General features: G+C 37.8%; 3 protein-coding genes across 5 annotated transcripts in view; all 3 read right to left on the bottom strand.

The window, feature by feature from the left end:
- The window catches only part of rpl28 (ribosomal protein L28), a 92,135-nt gene extending 73,996 nt beyond the window's left edge, over window positions 1–18,139 (bottom strand). Inside the window, exon 1 of the mRNA XM_049466575.1 lies at window positions 18,136–18,139. The gene's annotated coding sequence lies outside the window, so the exon portion shown is untranslated. The remainder of the gene's footprint in view (window positions 1–18,135) is intronic.
- Window positions 1–19,544, bottom strand: part of LOC107197812 (zinc finger protein 501) — a 68,383-nt gene that overhangs the window by 21,977 nt on the left and 26,862 nt on the right. The window contains exon 1 of one of the 2 annotated variants that reach the window (XM_049466571.1): window positions 6,597–6,648. The exons of the other annotated variant lie outside the window; for it this stretch is intronic. The gene's annotated coding sequence lies outside the window, so the exon portion shown is untranslated. Of the gene's footprint in view, window positions 1–6,596; window positions 6,649–19,544 lie in introns of those variants that run through there. 2 annotated transcript variants of the gene reach the window in all.
- LOC111193848 (zinc finger protein 850) overlaps window positions 1,742–19,544 on the bottom strand; it is a 44,662-nt gene continuing 26,859 nt past the window's right edge. Inside the window, exons 1-2 of one of the 2 annotated variants that reach the window (XM_049466568.1) lie at window positions 6,597–6,670; window positions 1,742–4,860 (exon numbers count right to left, since the gene is read on the bottom strand). In XM_049466568.1, coding sequence (XP_049322525.1) covers window positions 2,879–4,666 — 1,788 coding nt within the window. In that variant the 5' untranslated portion in view covers window positions 4,667–4,860; window positions 6,597–6,670 and the 3' untranslated portion in view covers window positions 1,742–2,878. Of the gene's footprint in view, window positions 4,861–6,596; window positions 6,671–19,544 lie in introns of those variants that run through there. The other variant, XM_049466569.1, reaches the window with a different exon arrangement.

Raw genomic sequence — 19,544 nt, 5'->3', positions numbered from 1 at the left:
CAGAACTAGCTGAAAGTGAATTGTGTGGCTAACTCAAGCGAGGCTTACTCAAATAAGCTTTTTTAAGCTTGCTTCGTGGAACAGCCCCCCGGGTCTCTGTGGTGAGGCAGCGCGCGGGTGGGGTCGGGGCTGGTAACGTCATGGGTCCTGCAATGTGTAATATCGCGAAATAGATCACAGAAAACTAAAACACCTGTATCTCAATTCACTAGCCGGAGCAGCGGTAGTATAATGGACCGTGAACCTAACGATTTGGGTCTTTTTTTTAATGATTTTTTTGTGGCCCGCCACGTAATCAAATCAAATCAAATTTATCTGTATAGCGCTTTTTACAGCTGGTGTTGGCACAAAGCAGCTTTACAGAAACATGATCACAGGACAAAGAGTCAGGCAAACCATTAAAAATAGAAAATACAGAACCCCCAGCGAGTGCAGAGGCAAGGAAAAACTCCCTCAGAGCTGCAGGAGGAGGAAGAAACCTTGGGAGGACCAAGACTCACATTTAAGGGGGGACCATCCTACCACTGGTCAAACCATTTTTAAATTAATTTTAAAAAGTATTTTATACATCTACATAGGTTTTATATATTCAGGAGTATAGCAGCTCCACTAACGGCTTAGAGAGTAAGATGGATGATGATGAGCTGATCTGTGGTGGTGGATGGAGAAGAGCTGACTTCAGAAACTTCCATCAGTCTGGCCGGACAGGAGACGCGAGAGCCTGAGGGTCCAACATCCATCAGTATCGGGTCAGACAGGTGGGCAGTTAGTACGTCGGAAGAAGGCAGAGAGATGGAATTAGTTTTGACTGGATTTATGTTACACAGGGAATATAAAACATTATCAGAGTGTGGCTAATGACTCCGGCAAGTCTAAATAAAACAGCCTAACTAAGATAAATACTCAGGAGCGAGCCCGTGTAGGGCTTTATACGTTAGCAGGGGGATTTTATAGTCTATGCAGAATTTGACTGGAAGCCAGAGCAGTTGTGATAGGACTGGACTAATATGGTCAAATTTTCTAGTTTTAGTAAGGACCCTGGCTGCAGCCTTTTGAACTAGCTGAAGTTTATGTTACTGCAGGAACATCCTGACAGTAGCGCATTACAATAATCTAGCCTTGAGGTAATGAAGCCATGTACTAATTTTTCTGTGTCATGCAGGGATAGGGCATTTCTTAGCTTAGCAATATTACAGAGGTGTAGAAAAGCTGTTCTAGTAACATTATGTGTTTATCGAATGCTAGATCTGAATCTATAATAACGCTAAGGTTTTTAGCTGCTGAATCAGGGGTGACGGAGAAGTCGGACAGATTTAAGTCTAATAATTTATTTCTAGCAGCTTTGGGGCCTAATAGGAGAACTTCTGTTTTATCACTATTTAATAGGAGGAAGTTGGGCGACATCCATAATTTCACATCTTTTACACAATCCTCGATTTTCTTTATTCTCACTCCGTCATCAGGTTTGGCTGATATGAAGAGCTGTGTGTTATTCACATAACAGTGAATATTTACGTGATGTTTTCTAATAACTTTGCCTAGTGGGAGCATATATAATGTAAATAATAACGGTTCTAAGATAGAGCCTTGGCTAGGAAAATATCCAGCCCGCGACAAAAAGTAATTGCTGACCCCTGCCCTAAACCAAGATATTGATTTTTTTGTTTTCAGATCTTTTGAGAGTTGTTTTGAGGCTCCTATATTGCCACTCTTCAGAGAAGACGCAAGAAGCAGAAAAACGTGCAATTGGCCACATTCATCCTTTATCATGAATTAATTCACTTGTGTATATACATCAATGTGAGATATTTATCTGAAATTACTGACCTGAACAACCAGTGATTTATAAAGGAAAATCATGAAAATTATCAGGGGGCCCAAACTTTTACATACCACTGTACATTAACAAGTTTCCATTATTCAAAGGTTGTTTTCAACAGATGTTACAAGCACATTAAAGTCAGTTTGTCCCAAAGTTTTTTATAAACTTTAAAGACTGAGCTCAAGTCTTTTTTATTCTCGGTTCTTCTGTACCAAGTGGTACAAAAAAGGTATAGCAGGCAAAACACATTTCCCCTTTCCTGTAAAGAAAGCATAGAACTCAGATAGTAATGTAACTGGAATTAACAAAACATAAGCAGTAGCATATTACTTATCATGAAAAACTTTTTTCATTTTTTTTTTTATAGTATATCAAAGGCTGGGCGAGTTCTGGTAACTTTGACAAGCTTAACGCATTCCATCTTCTACCATCAAAAATTTCCAAGTTTATTGATCACTTTTTTCTGTTCTTCTTACTCCAAGATCGGCAACAAATTTCAGTTCTTTCTGCATAGGTCGTCCTCTTAGCAGTTGCTTTGTTTTGTTTGTAGTTGTATGTGATTTTGCACGATAGTTGTGAAGAAATGCAGTTACCAACTACATCCACACTCAGTTTTAGGAAAGGACCATCAGCAGAATCCACAGGCTGCATTGTTGCTGGATAAATCTTTGTTGTTTTGTCACTTATCGGACAGACACTACAGGAAACAAGCAAATCTTGAACCGAGGCGTCCGTGCCAGGCTACCAGTATAATAGAAGCAGCCTGTTTAGTGCATACTATTCCTTGATGCCCATTATGAACCAGGACATGCACGACAAAAGGAAGGTCCAAAGCCAATTAATTTCAAGGGGAAAGTAGTAAGCAAGATCACCTGGAATGTCTTTATTTTACTTGGCCATCAGGCTTGTTCTGATGTATTTAAAAAAAACTACATACACTGGTACAAGTGTGACACTAAGTGGTACAGATGAGGTATAGCAGGCATTACACTTTGAAACACAAGTAGTACTCCACTGATTAAAACTCTTCCCACAGTCTGAGCAGTGCTACGATTTCTATGGTGTGTGAATGCAATGGTGTTTTTTGAGACTACGCGAATGTTTAAAACTCTTCCCACAGTCTGAGCAGTGATAGGGTTTCTCTTTTGTGTGAACAATCTGGTGTCTTTTGAGATCACTCGAATATCTAAAACTCTTCCCACAGTCTGAGCAGTGATACAGTCTCTCTTTTGTGTGAACGCGTGTGTGTTTGTTGAGATGATTCAGTTGATTAAAACTCTTCCCACAGTCTGAGCAGTGATACGGTTTCTCTCCTGTGTGAATGCGTGTGTGTCTGTTGAGATGATTCAGTTGATTAAAACTCTTCCCACAGTCTGAGCAGTGATACGGTTTCTCTCCTGTGTGAACGCGTGTGTGTTTGTTGAGATGATTCAGTTGATTAAAACTCTTCCCACAGTCTGAGCAGTGATGCGGTTTCTCTCCTGTGTGAATGAGCGTGTGTTGGTTGTGTTGATACAGTCGAAGAAAACTCTTCCCACAGACTGAGCAGTGATACGGTTTCTCTCCCGTGTGAACGAGTGTGTGTCTGTTGAGATGATACAGTTGATTAAAACTCTTCCCACAGACTGAGCAGTGATGCGGTTTCTCTTCTGTGTGAATGAGCTGGTGCCTTTTGAGAACCTGGAGAAGTCTAAAACTCTTCCCACAGTCTGAGCAGTGATAGGGTCTCTCTCCTGTGTGAATGCGTGTGTGCAGGGTAAAAATACAAAGTTTATAAAAACTCTTCCCACAGTCTGAGCAGTTATAGGGTCTCTCTCCTGTGTGAATGCGCTGGTGTATTTTGAGATTATTCAAATATCTAAAATTCTTCCCACAGTCTGAGCAGTGATAGGGTCTCTCTCCTGTGTGAATGCGCTGGTGTATTTTGAGATTATTCAAACATCTAAAACTCTTCCCACAGTCTGAGCAGAGAAAGGGTCTCTCTCCTGTATGAATGCGAAGGTGTTCATTCAGAACACTCAGATGATTAAAACTCTTCCCACAGTCTGAGCACTGATACGGTTTCTCTCCTGTGTGAATGCGCTGGTGTCTTTTGAGAACATTTTTAAATCTAAAACTCTTCCCACAGTCTGAGCAGTGATAGGGTCTCTCTCTTGTGTGAATGCGTCTGTGTAGTGTGAAAATACAAATTTTATTAAAACTCTTTCCACAGACTTTGCAGAGATATGGTTTATCTCCCATGTGAATGCACGTGTGCACTTTGAGAGATCTCTTTTGAGTAAAACTCTTCCCACAGTCTGAGCAGTGATACGGTTTCTCTCCTGTGTGAATGCGCTGATGTTGTTTAAGAGTGTACAACCAAATGAAACTCTTCCCGCAGTCTGAACAATGAAAGTTTTTCTCTCTTGTGTGAATGCACTTGTGTTTTGTGAGATTACTAGCTGTTTGAAAACTTTTCCCACAGTCTGTGCAATGATGCGGTTTCTCTCCTGTGTGAATGCACTTGTGTTTTGTGAGATTACTACATCTTTTAAAACTTTTCCCGCAGTCTGAGCAGTGATACTGTTTCTCTCCCGTGTGAATGCGCTTGTGGCTGTTGAGATTAGCCAGTTGACGAAAACTTTTCCCACAGTCTGAGCAGTGATGTGGTTTCTCTCCCGTGTGAATGCGCTTGTGTATGTTGAGATGATCCAGTCGTTTAAAATTTGTCCCGCAGACTGAGCAGTGATACGGTTTCTCTCCTGTGTGAACGCGCATGTGTATTTTGAAAGTACTCTGGTGTTTAAAACTCTTTCCACAATGTAAACAGTGGTGAGTATTCTCCTTGCCTGCATTTGGCATCATTGATCTGTGATGTACCAAATGGCTTTTGTACGTACTGGAGATTCTTCTGGGTGCCTTGTGCTTAACTTATTAGCAGTTTAATGTTAATTGATTGTGAAATCTTCTGACTGAATGTCTGTGGAGATAAACTTCAGCCAGGTAGGAAAGTTGACAACAGGAAAGCAGACAAATACTTGGAAGAAGATGCATTAATTCTGAAAGAGACAAAGAAAAAATAAACATGAAATGAAGCAAATACAGGTAATTTAACTCCATAGAAAAAAGCCAATTTAGAGGTTATTTGTGTTTAGTGTATTCCGCGATCAGGCTGTTAATGAAACACTTTAACAAAACAGGTGTGCCAAATTTTGATTCCCCTGCAGAATCAGTACTAAAACTGACAGGGGGCTTGCTGACAGTAAGCCAGCAGTACTAAAAACTGACAGTAACCTTCCTTACAGTATGCCGGCAGTATTAAAAACTGTCAGGGAGCTTGCTGACAGTACGCCGGCAGTATTAAAAACTGTCAGGGAGCTTGCTGACAGTACGCCGGCAGTATTAAAAACTGTCAGGGAGCTTGCTGACAGTACGCCGGCAGTATTAAAAACTGTCAGGGAGCTTGCTAACCTGTCAGGGAGCTTGCTAACCTAGATGGTTCAGATTTTCACATCAATTACAGGAAGCCAAGACAGTATTTAAACAAACCAGAGGAACCCCACCCTTATTTATAAAAAGAAACAAATGGAATATGAGGATATATAGAGAGATGCAGCCCACGGAGATTATGACAAGATTAAACTCCAGTGTGAAACCAAAACTAACCGGAAAAAAAACTACTCACGTACTAAATCTGCCTAAAGCTAGTATGCCGTATACGCAGTATGCGACCAAACTGAGGATCTGTAGTGCACTACAGGTACCCGGATGGTGTACTACTCCGCTCAGATTTCGCAGTGTGCATGGAAAGCTATCTTCCTGGTGTACTGCATCCCAACATGCATTGCGACTTGCTTCTCCAGCTCGCTTTAGAAAAAAACAATATGGTGGCGAGTGCGAGAGATTTTTAAATTATGGAAATATATATATATATATATATATATATATATATATATATTTTTTTTTTTTTTTTAATTAAGGGAATTATTTTGGAAAGTATTGGCTCACCGCTGTCGAGGCCCTCCGCTGCCGCGGCCAAGCGCTCTCCGCGGCCGGTGTTACGGTGAATTCAGTTCCCGTAACACAGTTGAAATCATGACAAAGAGCAGAGCCGCGCCACTCAGAGAGGCTCCATTTGTTCGCGTTTGCGCTCGTTTTTTCTGTTTCTTCGAGTCGGTGACTTTTTACTTCTGTTGTAAAATAGTGTCCACGTAATTTGAGACTTTAAAGTATTAAAAAAAAAAGTCAGAATAGGTTTACAGGCTCGTTTACCGTAACACCGGACTTTTAGCCGGATGCTGGATGGAGCTGCTAATGATGGGTCTAATGACCCTGAAACCTCGACACATGCGCCGAGCTGTCAAGGCGAAACCCCGTGTCGGTGCGCGTATCAAGTTAAGGAAAACCACGTGACCGATACACTTCCTGTATCGTTTGGTAGCGATGGGTCTGACGACACTGGAACCTCAGCGCATGCACCGAGCAAACAAGGCGATCCCCTGTGTCAGACCGCGTATCCTTTTAAGGAAAACCACGTGACCGATGCATTTCCTCGCGCAGTTGCTTGCAATGACTTTCTTAGTCCAGCAGATGTCGCCATTAAGTGATACAGCAACACAGTTTCAACACAGTGTCGATACAGTTTGGGAAATGTGCCATACACCCAATGAGGTTTCATCTGCCCATCACTAGGAGCTGCTGCTGCTTAAATGCTGCACTTCTCATTTAGATGTAGTTTCTGTGTTTGTAGTATTAAATGTAGAACAGTGTGTGGAAGAGTGGAATTTCTACATACCTTCTACAGTTCAGCTGATCCTGATCCTGATCCTCCACAGACGGGCAACCTAAGACCAGCAACGTGAAGAGCAGTGTGAAGACGGCAACATTAAGTCCGACGGAAACCGGAAGTGCATGTTTCAAAATAAAAGACCCAAGCGATTAAAACATTTGCAGTTAATATTAGACAAAATGCAATTTTAATATCTTTAAAATGAACACTACTGTTATAATATTTGAAAACGCACCGTAGTGTTTTATATAAAAAATACGTAGAAAAATATGTAATAAATACTATACACATTCTTTTATCCCATTAAATGATATTAATACTGGCTGGGCGTAGTTTTATCAGTCTGCTGTTTAAACTATACATTGTGTCAACATAAACACATAGTGAAATTAATTCATTAGACCCTCCTCTGTCAGAAAGCAGGCAGTTTACTATCAAAAAGCGTAATTGTAGATGTAGGAGTCACTCATACTATAGGCAATACATGCCATTAAATTATATTAATGCTGGGAGGTAGGGGTGGGCAATATTATATCGTATACAATACACAATTATCATGATATTAAAAATCCATATCGTGATAAAACGGCTGTTCTGTCTTAAAAATAGCCTATTGTTTACTGTGAAGCTTTAGGTTTATTTATTGTATAATTGTTTTAGTTTGCAGTTTATTCAGCAATATTTTTTGCTGCATTATATTATTTTATGCTATATTATTTATTTTGCCACATTATGATTATGCTGTTTTACTATCATACTATATTCCTGAAATGAATTAATTATTTTAGTTTTCCTATATCGCCAAGCATATCGTTATTGCAAAAATATCCTGAAATATCGTGATATTATTTTAGAGCCATATCGCCCACCCCTACTGGGAGGGCATAATTTTATCAGTCTGCTGCCTAAATTATACATTGTGTCAACATAAACCCATAGTAAAATTAATTAATTAGACCCTCCTCTGTCAGAAAAAAATGAGTTTACTATCAAAACATGTAGGTGTAGGACTCACTCATACTATAGGTGATACATGGTTATAGCCATTAAATTATATTAATACAGGATGGGCATAGTTTTATCCCAAAGCTCCTGCTCCATATGGAAACTAGCTGTCAAAATAAAAGTTTACCAACATTCTGAGGCCTGATAAGGATTAACTGTGACAGTTCCACATTAAAACACACTTCCTGATTTTTAATACCAACTGATAAAAAAAAAAAACAATAATAGCAGTAGTAGTAGTAGTAGTAGAAATGATAATGGTAGGATTGTTAGTAGTAAAAGTAATAATAGCACTAGAAGTAGTAGTAATAATAGTAATAGTGATAATAGCAGTAATATTAATAACAGTAGTAAAAGTAATATTAGTAATAATAGTACTAATATTAATAATGGCAATAGTAGTAGTAGTAATAGTTATAATGGTAAAAGCAGTAATAGTAATGGACATAGTAGTAATAATAGTATAAGTAATAATATTAGTAATAATTGTAGTAATAGTAGTTGTACCAGTAGCTGTTTGATAGAGGTAAGAAAGGGGAAATGTATAGTAAGGTGGGTTCTAGGATGATTTGTCCTCCTTTGGAGTGTTGGTGTAGTATATTTGAGCATACACATTTGTAAGCAGGGTTATTTACCGTTATCCGGTATATACATTCCACACAGATTGGCCTGTGTATTTTCTATGCACTTCTTCTGTTTTTCTCATTCCTACCCTTTCCTCTATTTCTTCCCCCTCACATGCATGGAGACAGACTGACCTGTGCATATATGTACAGGGGTTGGACAATGAAACTGAAACTAAATTGGACCAGCCTGGTGGCCAATCTTCATTAACAGCACATTGCACCAGTAAGAGCAGAGTGTGAAGGTCAAAAATATTGCAATGCACACAACATTATGGATGACATACCAGAGTTCAAAAGAGGACAAATTATTGGTGCACGTCTTGCTGGCGCATCCGTGACCAAGACAGCAAGTCTTTTTGATGTGTCAAGAGCCACGGTATCCAGGGTAATGTCAGCATACCACCAAGAAAGACCAACCACATCCAACAGGATTAACTGTAAAAGTTGTGCACCTCAACTTTCCTGTTTCCACCAGAACTGTCCATCAGGACAATAAATTATTGAGGTCTAAAACCAGGTGTTTCAGTTTTATTGTCCAACCCCTGTATGTGCTCCATATGAGCTCATGTTAAGTGAGACAAGATAAGAATCCAAGTCAGAGAGCTCAGGATCAGATCAGTGACAATGCTCTCTCACAAGCAAAGCCGGGTGCTTGTTATGATGCTGTTTTTTGCACTAGTCTCTTCTGTAAAAAAAAATATATATATGTATACAAAAGTACAGTATCAGCAAAGACTTATTTCATGCATCCTTATGACATCACAACTCAAGATACTACATTGGTCTGAACACTGGTGGCTAAGTGGTGATAAATCTTAAGATCATTGAATGAAAATGACAGCTTAGGTATGTTGCTCACTACACATGATGCTTATAGTTTGAAATACAGAGCATTAGAAGTATAAGAAGTATGGTCTAGATTAGAAAAACAAAACACTTATACCCATAATCATGCTAGGATTAATAATGCTAGACTTTTTATTTAATTATACATTCACATGGGCAAATAGTACATTTAATGACTACTTGGGTTGTCCAACAGTGCCCCCTAACAGTGAAAGGGGGTAAATCACCTATTTTCTGCAAAGAAAATTCTAGATCTTTTAACACCAGTACAACACAAAGTGTTGTGTAACTATCACTTATATGTCAGAGAACCGGTTATATGTTTGTTAGAACTCACAACTAACAATTAATTAACTCTAAAATGCTTAACATTACTAGAGAGAAGACTGTATGTTTGCAATGTTAATATCTTAACCAAGAAATCATCAATGCCAAACATCTACTCTAAACTGCTTTAAACTGTAAGTAATCAACTCACGTTACGTCAAGGATGCATACTTTACACATATAGGGGCAAAGGAGGAGGAACAGACAGGTGCTGCATAATAGTAGGAATAATAGTAGTAGTAGTAATAGTAGTAGTATTAGTAATAGTAATACTACTACTAGTAGGAATAATACTAGTAGCGATGGTAATAGTGTATGGCAGCAACAACTGCAATCATGTGATTGGATTTTGGCCCACGCTTCCTTGGAGAACGGTTTTAGTTCAGCTACGCTGTCAGGTTTGGTTTTTGAAAAATGTTTAAGATCATGCCACAGCATCTCAAGACTTTGACAAGGACATTTGTTTATTTATTTATTTATTTATTTATTTATTTATTGCTTGTGTACTTTGGATCATTGTCCTGCTGCAGGAGCCAAGTACACTTAAGCTTAAGGTCACAAACTGATGGTTATTCCTTAGGATTTTTTGGAACAGAGCTGAAATCATGGCCCATTAATCACAGAGGGTTCGGTTGGATTGCTTTTGTCCCTTAATGAAATGTTTAAAACATGTAGTGATTTTGTAATTCAATTTTGTTTTTTAAGTACAATGTTTAGCAAGGTCTATTTTTAGATTTAGTTTCCGTCACAAAGAATAAACCAACCGGATATTGATAACTGCGGTCCATTTGGGTCATACTATGTAGATCAGCAACCCAGTGCGATAACTAACTTGCAAGTTGACCTCACTGAATGACATTTAACAGCAAGGGCATGATTTCTTAAATAATACTAATAAGGGATGTCCCTTATGCGATCACATAATTTCTTTTAAAGATATGGATTACCGATGTATCTTATTTTTGTGAATGGGTGTACCGTTCAGGCAAAGTGATAGTGAGCTGAGCCGTGAGCTGGTTACTGGTTGGCTAGGAAAGCATCATGCAATACATATCGTCTACAATAGTGAGTATGATAATTACTGCCGCTGTGCTTTCCTCCAAGCGCGCTGGCTGCTCGGTAATGCTGCATCGGCAGCAGCTCGAAAAGAAGCGGTGGCTGACTTCACATGTATCGGAGGAAGCATGTGTTAGTCTTCAACCTCCTGGTGTGTTGAGGTATCACTAGTGATAGGGGGAGTCCTAATGAATGGGTTGGGTAATTGGCCGTGTAAATTGGGGACAAAATGGGAAAAATTAGAAATAAAATTATAAAATAAAAAAAGTATTAGGCGAACCCTAATAAGCTTGGTTACACTGGTGGCAGCGCTGGGATAATAATTTGTTATGGGTTTCTGTAGTTAGAGGGGTACTACTATTTGGTGTTCTAATAATGTTGTTGGCTATATTTGTCGTGTTTATTTTGAGGTCATAGCTGTCACAGTTGGAGTTAATAAACAGGGACGTTTAAAAATGAAAGGGGGGACATATGTAACCGACTTTAAGGAATATTGAGTTATGGAATGTGTATGTACACTGAATGGCCTGCTGGGGTAGCCGTAGGGCAGAGAGAGAGAAAAAAGGAGAGAAGAAGAGAAAATTAAAGTGTGACGGCTATTTTCCCTCATTGGGTCTGAGTGCGTTTTATTTTATTAATTATAAGTATTAAGTAATAGGCGAACCCTAATAAGCTCGGTTACATCATCAAAGTTTTGTCTGTTGTGTGTTTGTGGTCACTCACACTGTACCACTATTTATAGGTGTTGCCGGTTAGCACAGGCGATAATCCAGTAAGATACCCATAGTGTTTTGCGACTTTCCTCTAATCTTCATTTTCCTCCAAGTTGTTGACACAGTGACACTCACTTACTCACAATATTGAAGTACACAAATGTTTATATCCTCCATTAAAGTTCCGAGGTAAACTCAGTAACTCAGCACATTACAATATTCAAATTTAAAATTGAATGAAACTACTCTGAGATATTATATTACACTAAAAAAAATCTAAATCTCTCTAGTTTAAATCTTGTCTACCAGGTCTAAACTACACAATACTATTATTAGTCCCCCTCTCAACAATACAGGAAACTACCAGCATTTAAAAAAAATCACAATTTTAATATTGTGGGGATTAAGACAATAAATATTTAAGTAACTGACGGCACAAATAAAAACATAATCTAACACTGGATATTTTATTTTCGTTTAAATAACCTTTATGAAACCATTTAGAAATGGTTTACATACGCATGTACTGTTTGAAGTATGTACTGGTGATTTTAATGTTTTTGTTTGTTTTTAAATACATTGCCCTCCAAAAGTATTGGAACAGTAAAGCCAATTCCATTAAATATTAACCTTTAACTGATGAAAAGACTTTTGTTTGGAAAAAAAGGGGTCTGCTCAAGATCACAAAGATGCCAGCTCTATGGCGTCACCTGTGAAACCCAGTGGAGGTAGTGTCATGGCTTGAGCTTGCATGTGCTTTTCTGGGACAAGATTTAATTAATCTTCGTTAATGTAAAGTGAACTCAGAAGTCTACAGAAATATTTGTCCTTCACTTTAAAGAATGATGCAACCAAAAACTGATTAGGAGATCCTTCATCATGCAGCAAGATAATGACCCAAAACACACTGCCTGAAAAAGCATCACAGAAAAAGAATGCAAAAGTTTAGTGATGTCAGTGACTATTTTAATGCAGTTTAATTGAATTAATTAATATTTGCAACTAAATATTAATTCTTTTTCACTTATCTATGGCACTAATCTATTCAATTTTATGTGTTCCAATTCTTTTGCAGACAAGAACAATAGGTGTGTTCAGACAAAATATGATATCTCCTAAACTGTGTATCAGATCCAGATATAAATACCTGAAAATAAAAGATGAAAAGTTGATCCTTTCTCTTATATTCACATTTGAATATCAAATCTAAATATTTTGAGTCTACAGCTGATGGAAAAAATGGAATTGGCCTCACAGTTCTAATTATTAGTTTTCATTAATAAAGTGCTGGCTATAATATGATCTGGACATCCCTAATACTAATTACACCATATATGACAATGACACCGCCGTGATTTGTGGAAAATATTAAATAAACAACCATGTATTATTAAAGATCTTCAATGAATCATTGTTAAATTGTCATAAAGTGAAAAGATAACCATGACTTGTAAAGAAAAAACAAAGCAAAATTATAGACATGTCATCAAATTTACAACCTGGGAGTGAGAGAAAATAATAGCGAGGGGTTAAGAGGACCCTTTGTGATCAAAGCAATCATGTAATAAAAAGAATCTTTATGTTAAGTATATAAAAGTATATTTTTATTTATAAATCATTGGTTGTTTGGATCAGCAATTTCAGTAAAATATATATTATGGTAGAGAAACACAGTGATATGTGAGAAGTGAAATTAAGTTAAAGGATATACATAAAGTGTGCAATAATTCTTTAAACAAAGTTAAGCAGGTGCATACTACATCAATATGTAGTAGATCCTTCTTTTGCAGAAACAACAGCCTCTAAATGCTTCCAATGTTTGATGGTTTCTGCTTCAAATCACACCACAGATTTTCAATATTACAGTCTGGGGACTGAGATGGCCATTCCAGAATGTTGTTCTTGTTCCTCTTGTTGTGAAATCCGCACTACCCCTTACTGCTCCTGTGCGTTTCCCCTGGTTTCTTTAGATGGAAGCCCGAAGTAGCAGTTACAATCATAGTAATTAGTTAGATTACTCGTTACTCGTTAGTAACGCCGTTAGTTTTAACGCCGTTACTCCCAACACTGGTCCACAGCACCTTATTCCAAAGTAAAGCTGGCTTGCCCAAATGTGCTTTAAAACACCTTCACCTGTGTATGTAGGTCAAGGCTCTATGAGCTTAAACACATTTTGTCTTCCAATAATTAATGCTAAAAGTATTCAAATTATTAAAATAAGAAGACTTAATCCTATAAACTTAATTTCACTACTCAAATGTTACTGTGGTTATTTGCTATATGATATATTTAACTGGAATTACTGATCTAAACAACTAATGATTTATAAAGAAAAATCATGACAATTATCAGGAGTGTCCAAACCTTTTTATACCACTGTACATGTTTCCATCCTTCAAAGGTTATTCTCAACAGATGTTATGAGCACACTAAAGTCAGTTTGTCCCATAGTTTTTATAAACTCAATCCCCTGTTTGAATGCACTTGGGTACTTTGAGAGCACTCAAACTAAAGAGACTAAACTCTTACCACAATCTATTCAGTGATGTGGTTTCTCTGCTATGTGAATGCCCTGGAGTTTTATGAGAGAACTGTAGTGTTTTGTAGTTAAAACACAATAAAGCACACAGACACACAACCTGCTCTGCTTACTTTATATTACTCAACCCTTCAGCATATGCATACAACACCTTCTTCACTCCTCCCTTACTGGACTGCTTCTCTGTAACTACACATAAACACAACACATTTCCCCTTTCCTGAAAAGAAAGCATACACCTCAGATAGTAATGTAACTGAAATAAACAAAAAATTGACAGTAGCACATAACTTATCAAGAAAATGATTTTATTTTAATAAAGCTTTTTTCACTTTTTTTTCTTTTCAGTATATCTAAGGTTGGTCTAGTTTTGGTAACTTTGACAAGCGTATCGCATTCCATCTTCTACCATCAAAAATGGTTTGTCCATGTTTTTTCATCACTTAAAAAAAAATGTTGTGACTTGAAAGGGCTTTCGCATTCGTGCCAAATCACCTTCATTGAATGTTGGTATTTTGGCACATCTTTTCTGATCATAGTAGCGTTTGCTCTTAGCTTGTTTCAGCTGTATTCAGTTCTGTTTGCATAGGTCGTTCTCTTAGCAGTTAAATAGGTGGGGTTTTTTTTGTTGCATGTGATATTGCATGATAGTTGAAGAAATGCAGTTACCAACTACATCGACAGCCAGTTTTTGAAAAGCAAAAAATAATAATAATTTGTTGTTTTGTCACTCATCTGACAGACAGTACAGGAAACAAGCCAGGTCACTAGTATATTAGAAGCAGTCTCTGTTTGGTGCATACAATTCCTTGATGCCCTTCATGAGCCAGATGAATGACTTTATAATGTAGAGAGACTGGAACTAAAAGACGGGATTCATGCATTCATTTGGCCATCAGGCTTGCTCTGATGTATTTAAAAAAATATATATGCTGGTGCAAGTGTGACACCAAGTGGTACAGATGAGGTAAAGCAAGCATTACACTTCTTCCCACAGTCTGAGCAGTGATACGATTTCTCTCCCGTGTGAATGCTCTGGTGTCTTTTGAGATCACGCAAATATTTAAAACTCTTCCCACAGTCTGAGCAGTGATAGGGTTTCTATTTTGTGTGAACGCTCTTGTGTCTTTTGAGATCACTTAAATATCTAAAACTCTTCCCATTCTGTGCAGTGATGGGGTTTCTCTGCTGTGTGAGTGCGCTGGTATTAGGGCTGTCCCTAACGATTATTTTTTAAACGATTATTCTAACGATTATTTTTTTCGATTAGTCGACTAATCTATTTATTGAGAAACATATTTAAATAATTATTATTTTACGTTTTAAAGCAAACGATAAAATACTATATTTATATATAATAACAACAACAGCAACACAAGCCTACTAAACCAAACCCCACACTTATAATCACTTACATGTACAACACGTTTAGATCTATAACGCTAAAAATGGATAAGCTCCCATACACCACAACCGTGTGTTGCACTGTTTTCTGTGACCGCTAGATTTTGTGACCACGGGCAAGTAGTTCTCAGCAGACCGGTGCACTGGCCGATTCGAAACGTGTTCGTTTCTAATGTTTACCCCGACTGGCCAAAACGGTTCAGTTTAGGGCTGAGGGTAAGGTGTAGGTATAGAAAGCTTCCGTTTTGCCAATGAACGCTCATAACCGTGAGCACTGGTCACAAAATTCCGACGGTGACAGAAAACGGTGTAACACCGCAGCGCTAAAATAACTTAAGGCAGCTAGCTTAGCTAAACACCTGAACTTATGAATAATGCTACTGTTTCTGGAAACTGTGAAATGCCATGCACAAATATAAACCAAAAATGTATAATTTCTGCCTGTGGCAGGTTTAAAACCTTTGGTAGACAGCCTTAAGTCTTTTTAAGGACACACGCGGAGACCCTGATGTAAACGGTAACTTACTGTGTGACCCTGTTGACATAGTGCTCCTGGATGTTTGCGCTTCAAGTGCTCCTTTTGCACATATGGCAGAGGACCACATTGTTGCCCTTTTGCGTGAAATGCTCCCAAACTTTAGATGCCCGCTGGCGTTTTTTTGTAGCTGTTTTCACTACCGCAGTTCTACAGCGGGGGTGTTGTGCCGATTCTGTCCGCGAAGCGGGAGTCAGATTCAGCAGAGAGTCTCTCTCTCTCTCTGTGTGTCTCTCTCTCTCTCTCTCTCTGTGTGTGTGTCTCTCTCTCTCTCTCTCTCTCTCGCACGTGAACTCCTCCGCGTTTGACTTGCAGAACTGTGTTTAGCTGTTATTAAAAATCATTTTAATTAAATAATAGTTCTATGCTTCTATGTTACCGTGTTAATTAACATATTTACGACGCGCCGACGCACGTTATGCAAATCGATGTATTTTCGTAATCGATGACGTCGATTATGTCGACGCGTCGCCCCAGCCCTAGCTGGTATGTGTTGAGATCACTCCATTTCTTAAAACTCTTTCCACAGTCTGAGCAGTGATAGGGTCTCTCTCCTGTGTGAATGCGCATGTGTGTGTAGAGATTACCAAGTCTATGAAAACTCTTCCCACAGTCTGAGCAGTGATACGGTTTCTCTCCCGTGTGTATGCATGTGTATTTTGAGAGTACATGATCTAGTAAAAGTCTTTCCACAGTCTGAGCAGAGATAGGGTTTCTTTCCTGTGTGACTGTACTGGTGTCTTTTGAGAATACGAGGATCACTAAAACTCTTCTCACAGTCACTGCAGGGATATGGTTTCTCTCCTGTGTGAATGCGCTGGTGGTTCGTCAGAAGACACGGTTTACTAAAGCTCTTCCCACAGTCTGAGCAGTGATACGGTTTCTCTCCTGTGTGAATTAGTTTGTGTGTGTTTAGATGAATCGGAGAATTAAAACTCTTCCCACAATCTAAACAGTGGTGTTTTTTTTCCTTGCCTGAACTTGACATCATTGGTCCTTTTTTTGATGTACCAAATGACTTTTGTATGTTCTGGAGATTCTTCTGGGCACCTCGTGAATAACCTCTTAGCAGCTTAACAACAGGAAACAGGAGCAAGCGAAGACTTGGAACAAGATGATAATAATTCTGGAAGAGACAAAGAAAAAATAAACATGAAATGCAATAAATACAGTTCATTTAACTCCACAGAAAAAGCCAATTTACCAATATTAAATGCATCTAAATAATTCACATTATATCAGAGAGATGTCTCCATATGTACTAACCAAAAAATAATCAATTTAGCAATTCCTTATGACATGAAAGTCATTTTAACAAACTACACTGTTGAGATCAGAAATACCTATAGTGAAAACTCTTTGAATATAAAAAAGATACTAAATTAATTGTGAAATGTGGCCGACACTGTGCTTTTTTTAAACCCGAAAAGAAACTGGAGCTCCCTTGTTTAATCAAAACAAGTTGTTTACAAGACAGTCTAGCCAGCATGAATAATATGGTGAACACATTCACAAATAGGAGATACTAGCTGATCCAAAGTTTAGGCTGCATCCTATGTGGGCTGCATTTCTTGGCTGCTGGGGCACTGGCTGTTCCAAACACATTGTATTATGTACATATTATAATATAGGCTGATTTTTTAACTTATTCTGACCAATAATATGCAATGAATGCTACATTGGTTATTTATTCAAAATAATAAACATCCCAAACAAGAACACAGCTGAATTGTAATCACCTGTAGAACACAGGACACAAAGTACAATACACATGTATGAACAACATACAAAATAATTTATGTAGCTAGAGTATATTGTTACAGTGTAAAACTACTAAAAATCATACATTATTGATGTATTGCATAAAATGATTTAATTATACCAGCACACTTGATTTAATTTAATGAAGAACTGATCAGATAAACTGGGTATTAGAACTTCTAGGATAAAAAAAGCTGTCTGTAGGGTGGCGTAGTGAGTTTAATTGATTGGACTTGCAACATGACAACCTGGGTAAAATAAGCTACAAAAAATGCCAACTTTAACAAACATTAGCTAGATAGCTACCTTAGCTACCCAATTTGATTGGTACAGAATTTACTTTGTCTCACAAAATATATGAAGGAATCAGACTGCATTAGCAGAAAAACAGCAGAAGAATGTAAACAACAGACATTCTGTTGGAAATGAGAGCGTGCATGTGAAATAGTTACAGCAGTCCCAATTTCAAAATATCACAGAGAGTAGTCTGCCCCGTCCACCCCTCCCCAGACTCAAAGCATATTTGGGTGGCCAAATTCAGAAGACTGAATCTACACAAAGTTTAGACTAGTAGAAGAGGCGGAGAACGGAAACTATGACCGAGAGGAGAGAGGAGAAATAAAGCAATTCTAAACTCTCCTAAAAGCCCGTTCTAGCGTTATATTGACCGTATGTTATACGAAAGAGACCTAAAGCTTCACAATGTGCCCGACCGCGCGAGTTCTGCGCCCAAGACAGACCTAAGCAACGCCCAGGTCTCTGCTCCTGAGAGACAGCTACACCTTTCTAAGCTAACTAGCTCACTCAGGTACTCTGTGCCTTGTTATCCCAGCTGCACCAATATGGAGTCAAAATAATGCGGATGAGAAAATAAATCTCTCACGGAAAAAATCTCCACGAATTGCAAGAAACATCTAATATTGCAAACAAAGAAGAGAACATAAGTTACATTTTTTCACTTGTAATATTTTTTTAGAATGAATCTTTTGCAACGCCACTTTTTCTCTGGGTTTTGCCTATTGCGTTCCTTTTTTCTTTTTGCAATACTTTCCTACTTTGCGTTCCTCCGTTTTGTTTGCGAGTCTATTTTGACCCCTTTTTGACATGGGGGCGTGGCCAATATGGAAATGCGGGTTGTGGAGGATTGCGTCATCAGCTAAAGCCTCTGCTTCCATATGTAATGCTACAGGCCGACCAGTTCACCGGCCTCCCTGACGGACGCTAACCAGGCTGAACAACAGCTATTTAAAGTTCATAAGTTAATGCTAATAATGTATAATAATTATTTACACATACCTAATTACAGAATTATATAATATTGTTGTTTTCAGTTGTTAAATTAAGCATAATGCTGAATTAGGCTTCTTTTTCTCCAGCGTGCCTCCTACAGTTACACGTGGCCATCTGTAGATGGTGGATTTTAACAGTGAAAAGCCCCATTAAAACACAACGCTGCGCCAACTCTCTGAATAAAATTAAATTGTAAAATTTTATTTTTGTAAAATTAATCAGGGAGATGATTTGAAAAATATTTTTTTAATTTGGCAAAACAGTATAAAACTCTTTATACCTCATTCATATATTCCATATTTACATATGCTAGTTCAGAAGAGATATTTGCCCGTAGATGGCAGTAGGATGTGTGATTATCTTTTTAACAATTGTGACAGAGATAGGTAAATTGAGAGAGAAATTGTGGAGAGATAGGTAGACAGGCAATTCTGCTTGAAATCTGCTATTAGCAATTGTTTAATTGCTTGTTGTTACTAATTGTTAGCCTTTCTTATTAATTGTTCAAAAGATTTATAAATTACTGTTTAAATGCTCTTTTTTCATAATGAAATGTAAAGACACAACACATTGTTCATTTAGAGCCTTATGCATTGCCATTTGATCTTTGGTTCCCCACTTATTTTTTTCTGTCAAATTTTATGTCATAAGAAAAATAAAATCAATAAAAAAAAATAATTTGTAATTACAATTTTTATGTGTTATTTGTCCTACCTGCTATTTTGCCTAAAAAGAGGCCAAAGCATGCATCCCTAAAAATAATCAAAATACCTTTAGAATTTATTTTTTATCTAAACATAAAAAAGTGAAATCATGTGCTGGTGAGAATTTAGACACACAATTCATAAAATA

This window comes from Astyanax mexicanus, chromosome 17 (assembly GCF_023375975.1).
Source record: "Astyanax mexicanus isolate ESR-SI-001 chromosome 17, AstMex3_surface, whole genome shotgun sequence".
Classification (NCBI taxonomy): Eukaryota; Metazoa; Chordata; class Actinopteri; order Characiformes; family Acestrorhamphidae; genus Astyanax; species Astyanax mexicanus.
This window is presented reverse-complemented; position numbering and strand designations above follow the sequence as displayed.